Source organism: Canis lupus, chromosome 26 (assembly GCF_048164855.1).
Source record: "Canis lupus baileyi chromosome 26, mCanLup2.hap1, whole genome shotgun sequence".
Lineage (NCBI taxonomy): Eukaryota > Metazoa > Chordata > Mammalia > Carnivora > Canidae > Canis > Canis lupus.
Window position 1 is genome coordinate 34,859,615 of NC_132863.1, and position 7,234 is coordinate 34,866,848.

At 45.0% G+C, this 7,234-nt stretch overlaps 1 protein-coding gene across 1 annotated transcript; it reads right to left on the reverse strand.

The window, feature by feature from the left end:
* Positions 1-320: 320 nt before the first annotated feature.
* Positions 321-5,158, reverse strand: LOC140618529 (WAP four-disulfide core domain protein 6A-like). Its single transcript, XM_072801216.1, has 4 exons — positions 4,955-5,158; positions 3,611-3,742; positions 1,565-1,732; positions 321-642 (listed from the first exon to the last, which is right to left on the reverse strand). Coding segments are annotated over exons 1-4 (492 nt in total). The 5' UTR covers positions 5,145-5,158; the 3' UTR covers positions 321-640.
* Positions 5,159-7,234: the final 2,076 nt, after the last annotated feature.

Below are 7,234 nucleotides of genomic sequence, written 5' to 3' on the forward strand. Positions count from 1 at the left end.
ACCCAGGCATCGCCTGGAAGTGTATCCTTTATTGAAAGCCCAGAAAACAAGCTCATAGCCTTTTCAGATATGGAGCTTCATGAAATTGATGGAGCTCAAGCTTCATGGTCCCTCACTTGCGCAAACCCAGTTCTATTCTTAAGCATTTTATGGCAATTTTACCGGACCATAGCATCACCAGAGTTCCCAACTTGCAGGATTTCTATACCTCTTTCTCTCTTTCTTTTGGTGTCACTGGATGACCCAATGGTTTCCTTGTTCTGCAAACATTCCACAGAGGGAGTAGATGCGAATTATTCATTCTCAGAGATATCAGACCTATAGAACACTTTATTAGGGAAACTGGAGGCTTCCAAAGTATACACAGGTATGCTGAGAGTTGAAGAGATAGGGTCAGACATTGATAAAGGGTTAAAGGATGAAGGGCATTGTGTTTGAAGAGAAGGTGACCTGGAGGAAAGGGAGTAAGCAAATTCTGAGGTTCCGTTTTTTTGGAACAGCCAATGTTTTGGCAGCTGAGATTTGGCCAGAGTAAGCCAATATGAAGCGTCAGTCAGGCACATGTGAAGAGAACCTTGGATTATGAGCCAAATTCTGAAGGTTGTTCCAGTTCTCTTTATCCTACTGAGGGAGATGGTGACTCTGCAAGATAGCAGAATAAAAAAGGATGAGATGATTGGGCCTTACTCACCTCAGGAACCAAATGCTGTAGTTAATGGAACAAAAGAGATGGGATCATTTTTATATCTTTTCACAGGAAGATAAAACAGAAGTGGAGTGACTTTTAGGGCTCATAGGGTGCTTGTGTGCTCTGGTTTTTCCAGTCAAGTCCCAGTTTACACCTGTTGTCCCAATGTAGTAATTCATGGCATCCCCTTTCACTCTCAAAAGTTTCTTGGTTTGGTCAATAAAGCATGTGGTTGCCCTGGTTCTAATCACCTTAAAAAGGAAAATGAAGAGATTGGGTGATGGTGCATGGCACCAACACTGGGCTGGTTCACTGGGCCTTTTTCTTTTTTTTTTTTTAATAATAAATTTATTTTTTATTGATGTTCAATTTGCCAACATATAGAACAACACCCAGTGCTCATCCCGTCAAGTGCCCCCCTCAGTGCCCGCCACCCAGTCACCCCCACCCCCCGCCCTCCTCCCCTTCCACCACCCCTAGTTCGTTTCCCAGAGTTAGGAGTCTTCCATATTCTGTCTCCCTTTCTGATATTTCCTACCCATTTCTTCTCCCTTCCCCTCTATTCCCTTTCACTATTATTTATATTCCACTGGGCCTTTTTCTGACATAGTCTTGGACACTCCACCCCTTCTGCTTCCTCACTCTGCACCCTTTATCCATCTCATACCTCCCAACTTCCCTTTGGCTACTGCTCCTCATCTTACCTTCTCTTTTCCAAAGCATCCTCTATCGACCCCTCTACAAGGTGCATTCTTACCTTGTGATTGGACTTGTTCTATTTGCCCCAGGCCTGCCAACTTCCTGGAATGAGCCCGCCAACACCCAGATCTCCCACTGGTGCAGGTGAGCATGGGAGACGGGACCCCTGGGACTTACATATTTCTGGGCAGATGGCCCTGCAGACAGCTTCAGATTGGAAGTTGTTATTGTTCCCACTGCAACCACCATAGTTGAATCTGTAGCAGCGTTTGTATTCCTTATTGTACCACCAGCGTGGAATGAGGGCCAGGCAGAGGCCCACATTCATTGGCAAAGTGCATATGTCTGCAAGAAGATGGCAGAGCAGTACTGCTCGGGTGCCTGCCTTGCTAAAGAATATTCCAGGCATGTGCAAAGGCTTGGAAGAATGATAGAGCATGATATTTTTAGAGCAGCATGGATGTGCTAAAAAAAAATATTGTGCTGTTACACTTCTCCACTCTTTTGCACATGCTTGGAGAGTCCACCCCTCTCTTGCTTACTAGGTACATTTCTATTCATTCCTCAAAACACTCCACCCCACATCAGACTCTTCTGTGATCTCTCTCCTGGCTCCATTCTTCACTGTTTGCTTTTCTTTATTGCTTTTCAATCTTGCCTACACTTCCACATAATTGTAATTATTTATTCATATTTTCTGACTTCTCCATCAGAAAGTGAGGTTTGTACATTACATCATCTTGGTATACTAGTTCCTAGCAGATAATCTGGCACTGAGAGGTTGCTTCAGGAATGTACACAGTACAAAATCAAATATATCCTGAACTTTGAGAAATACTTAATGAGCAACTGTTTTTTTTTAAGTTTTTATTTATTTATTCATGAGAGACACAGAGACAGAGAGAGAGAGAGAGAAAGACAGAGACACAGGCAGAGGGAGAAGCAGGCTCCATGCAGGGAGCCCGGCGTGGGACTTGATCCCGGGTCCCCAGGATCACGCCCTGGGCTGAAGGCAGGTGCTAAACCACTGAGCCACCCAGGTATCCCCCTGAGCAACTGTTTTGTGCACAGTACTATGAGGTACAAATAGAGTTGTTTAGAACCTCACAGTCTGAAGCACAACAATGACAGTTTTTTATTAAAACTCTTAGCACTTGACATATATTGACATATAACCTTAGGAGGTAGGTCCTCTTATTGTCTTCATTTTGCAGATGAGGAAACTGAAGCTCAGAGAGACAAAGTAACTTCCCTAAGGTCACAAAGATGACAAGGGATTTGAACATAGATATTCTGTTGCTCTTAGAATTAAGACCAGATCCCTTACTCTGGCTGGCAAGACTCTGCCTTGTCAGAACCCTGCCTATGTAGCATGGCCTCACCCTCCTGATACTTCTCTCTCTCATCATGGGCGTACTTGCTCTCTAGTCTCTGAAATTTCTACGCCTGAACTTGCTGTCCCTGAACACAGGGACTTTGCACATGTGTGCATTTCCTGTGCCTGGAAATTTTCCCTCCAATTTTTGCCTACTTACAGCCAATCTTTCAGATCTTAAATCATAGATCTCTTTTCCAGGAAAACCTGACCTGCCTCCCCTGGCCTATATTGAGCAAGCAGAGCCCATCATGTGTGTAAGCGGCACCAGTAAATATTTGTTGAATGGATGAATGAATGAATGGTCCTTGATGGTCCTCTTTAAAGTTCAATCATATGGGCACAGAAGGAAGAGTGGAAGAGTAAAAAAGTGGTTAGAGAAGGAATCCTGGATTTATATGACAGAGAAGCCTGGTGGGGGGCAAGGGGGAATGCCAGGAAATAGAAATTGTATACTTGTTTCTTATAGCTATCGTATCACCTGATACTATTTGATGTTTGATGGGACTTCACTGAGAACTTGGCATCTCAGAGGATCACAGAAGAATAGCCAAGAGACCATGTGGTCTAATGCCTACATCTTTCTTACAGATGCGAGAAGCTAAGGTCCATAAAGCAAAAACTCTGTTATTCACATCACATACATGAATAGGGGCAGAAAATGAAATAAACTCCTCCCCATTCCAGCGCTGCTAGGATTTGGTTTAAGTAAAAGATGCACCCAGATTCTTGGTCAGAGACCAGCCATCAGGAAATCAGGGGAGGGGTCGAACACTGCCAGTGTAGATGGGCAGAAAGTGGGGGCCAGGAGGGAGGGCACTGGATACTTCAGGGGGTTTGTGTGTTACCTTCCTTGAGGTCTAAACATTTCTTTGAACAGTTAAAATTGCAGCAAGTCATCTTCTCAGGGCAGCTTTTACTCCTCGAGCATTGGTCGATTTCTCTGTAACGGCATGGTATTCTGGTACGGGGACACTTGACTGAGGAAGGGGAAAAAGGGAAGAAGGCAGGCAAGAACCCTCCATTGACAGGCCCAGCACATCACTGCAGAGTTAGAGAAGGCTTTTCGCTTCATCGTCCACAGAAGTAGAGACCTTCAGAGAGCTCAGGATTTTCATACCACTGGCCCCACTCCCAACCCCATAACAACTCCTCATCTATTCACCAAACACAACCCTACTCTCACCCGCACCGCCCGTAAGGTTTTAGGGAGAAGGATGCTCTCCTCTAGGACTACTCTGGTCATTGGATTTCCTATATTTGGACGTTCCCTGGGTGGGGGTAAAAGGGCTGTAGCTCCTCTAGGTGACTGAGATCTCCATTTGTGGAGTCAGGTAGCTGGGCTTTTGAATTCTCTGCAACCCGTGGTGTGGCAGGCACCATTTTTGGACCTTGATTCTTTCATTTGCCTGTAAAGTTATTTGGAGGTCTAGTTGACAAATCTTGGAGGCCTTGTCAGGCGGCCTGGGGCATATTACTAATAACTAATATTAAAGAGATACTATGAGCTTGTCCTCTTTTCCTTAATTCTCATGGCACTTCTATGGGTGAATCCTACCAATATCCACATTTTATAAAACAGAGGAATCTGGAGCACAGGGAGGTCATGTGAACTTCCCCAAGGTCACACAGCCACCAAAAAGTGGAGCCTGGATTTGAACCTGCAATGTATGGCTTCACTGCTGAGTGCTCAGTGTATTTTAACTGCTACTTATGGGAACCTTCATATCTCAGCATTCCAAGGGACTTCCAGAGACCATTCTTTACTCCACAGGCAAGGACTCTCTGGGGGTTTGGGTGTGGGGAGACTTTTGGGGGCTGCAACTGGAAAATTTGAAGCTGCTAAGGGTGGTGCTAGGGCAAGGGACCTTTCTTGTAGGAAAGGCCCACAAGATCCCAGCACCTTTAGTCCATCTCATGAGCTCCGGGTCTAGGCACCTCCAGAAGGAATCCCTCTCATAATGACAGTGGGGAGTCTGTTGCCATAAACTCGGGTTCCTGCACTCACAGAGTGCATCTTATCAGGAGGAAGGGGCCTGAGGGATGGACTGTGAATATCTCCCCTTTCTCCCACACAGGACCCCAGGTTGAGTAGGGGAAGCTTTCCTCATCTGTAGAATTCTTCCCAGAAACTTCCTCCCTCCCAGCAACTTCCATGTCTCCGCTGGGAGGATCTGGTCCCCAGTACTTACTGGCAAGTAACCCCTCAACCAGCTCAGGTTTCCGGACTCCCCCCAAGAGGATGAAGAGTGCTAGGACTGACAGAAGTCCCAAAAGCCCCATGTTAAGAGCTACTGGCCTGGCTGATGGCACCAAAATTAAGAACTGCTCCTCAGTAGCTCCTGCTTCTGAACTTTGGCTTCCCTGGAGCAAAAGCCACATATCACTGGAGACAAGCCAGCTACACTCCCTCTGTTGGGGAACATCAAGTCCCAGAGGTCATTAGTGGGAGTATCTGGAACCCACAGCACTAACCCTGGGGGAAAGGGATTTTGACAGGCAGCTTCTACTCCTCAGCTCACTGAGGCTCTCTGGCTCTCTGGTAGCCAGGAGGAGGGAGTAAAGCTTGTCTGGGACTTCTAGACTCCCTTGGAGAAAGGGATGTCCAATTTCATTTTCCATTTTCCAGGGGGGAGTTTAGAGATCAAGAATATGCTAGTTCTTGAGATGCCTGGGTGGCTCGGTTGATAAAGCATCTGCCTTTGGCTGAGGTTGTGATCCTGAGGTTCTGGGATCAAGCTCCATAGCATCGGACTCCCTGCTCACTGGGGAGCCTGCTTCTCCTTCTTCCTCTGCTCTTCTCTTCCCCACCCATGTTCTCTCTCTTTCTCTCTCTCTCTCTCTCTCAAATAAATAAATAAAATCTTAAAAGAATATTCCAGTTCCCTCTTTCCAATCTTACCCTTCTCCTGATATGTTTTTGTCTGCTTCTTTTTCTCACGCTGTTTATTTTTCTTCTCTCTATGCTTCCTCCTTTTATTCTGTCCCTTGCCTTTTTCTCTTTTCCTGTGAGTCTCCCTCTGAGTCTCTTTCTCCCTGCCCTTTGTTTCCCTTCTTTCTCCTTTTTGTTTTCTTTGGGCCACTCCTTTCTCTTAACCATTGCCAAAAAGAAAAGGTATTGCCATAAGGAGCTTTTGGGGGAGGAGACAGGTTGATCCCAGGTTAAGCCAAATCTTCAGAGAGTATATGTTGAGATCATGGTGCTTTGAAAGCAAGAGAGGATGCCAGAGCTAACAGAGAGCCTCTGTCATTGTGTGCAATTTGGAATGTATGATGCAGGAGGAAATGATAAATATCAGTTACAACCTCAGAAACAGAAGCCATAGGCCATGAGGATCCTTCCTTGAACTTTTCAACTTAAGGTTTGAAGCAGAAATATGACATGTTCTTGGCTCACCTTTGATTTCACCTGCAGCTGCAGGAGACAGATCTAGTGAACTTTTTTGTTCTAATCCATTTTTTAAAGTGAAGTGGAGTTCACATCAGATAAGATTAACCTTTTTTAAGTGGACAGAGTAGAGGCTTCTTAGTACCATCACAATGTTGCATAATCACCACTTTTTTTTTTTTTTAATCACTCCAGAAGAAAACCTTAGGGGCACTGGGCTGGCTCAGTTGGAAGACCATATGACTCTTGATCGCAGGAGCTTGAGCTCCACATCTGATATAGATATTACTTAAAAAAATAAAACTTTTTTTTTTTTAAAAAAAGGACTACCTATTAGTAGTCACTATTTCCCCCAGCCTAATCCTGCCCCTGGCAACCAGTAACCAGTAACTTTCTATTTCTATAGATTTACCTTTTCTGGATATCTCATATAAATAGAATCATACAGCATATCATCTTTCATGTCTGGCTTTTTTTGCATAGCCTAATGCTTTTGAGGTTCATTCACATTGTAGCCTATATAACCGCTTTGCTCCTTGTTATGGCTGAATAGCATCCAGTGCACAGTAATAACTTCCCACTTCTAGTGTCAGAGTCTCTACTTCTGTGCTGTGGGTTTTCTCTGGCTCCCTGACAGCTTGCTCAGCTTGCATGAGGAACAATCTAGAAGAGCAAGGGGTTTAATACACCCAGATATCTGGGGGGGGATGGGAATTAGTGAAAAAATGCCTCAGCTGCTCCATCACGGAGATGAATGCAGACATTTGGACATATGTTTACAGGGTTCCTTAGAAGGTCCCCAGGGGGAGTAAGCTGCAGTTTGTCCCCATCGTAACAGCTCACAATCGACTCTTCTCTTGCCTGTATCACTTACCCGCCCCCTCCCCCCCATCTTGTGTGTTTGGAAAGATGTCCCAAGTAAACTCCTTTATCCATGTCCTTGTCCTAGGATTGGTTTCTGGGGGATTCAAACTAAGGCAGTGCCTGTAGACCCTTGTCCTAAAAGGGTCTTATAATTTTTTTAAGAAACAGAGAATAACAATGTCTTTGATGCTCTCAGCTCTCGAAGTTCTGACTGTTTTCA

Excerpts from the sequence above, each read along its gene's own strand:
- LOC140618529 (XM_072801216.1), bottom strand. The coding sequence starts at position 5,144 with ATGTGGCTTTTGCTCCAGGGAAGCCAAAGTTCAGAAGCAGGAGCTACT. Across the intron at positions 3,743-4,954 it reads GGTTGAGGGGTTACTTGCCA|TCAAGTGTCCCCGTACCAGA; the intron begins GTAAGTACTGGG and ends CCCCTTCCTCAG. Across the intron at positions 1,733-3,610 it reads ATGTTTAGACCTCAAGGAAG|ACATATGCACTTTGCCAATG; the intron begins GTAACACACAAA and ends ATCTTCTTGCAG.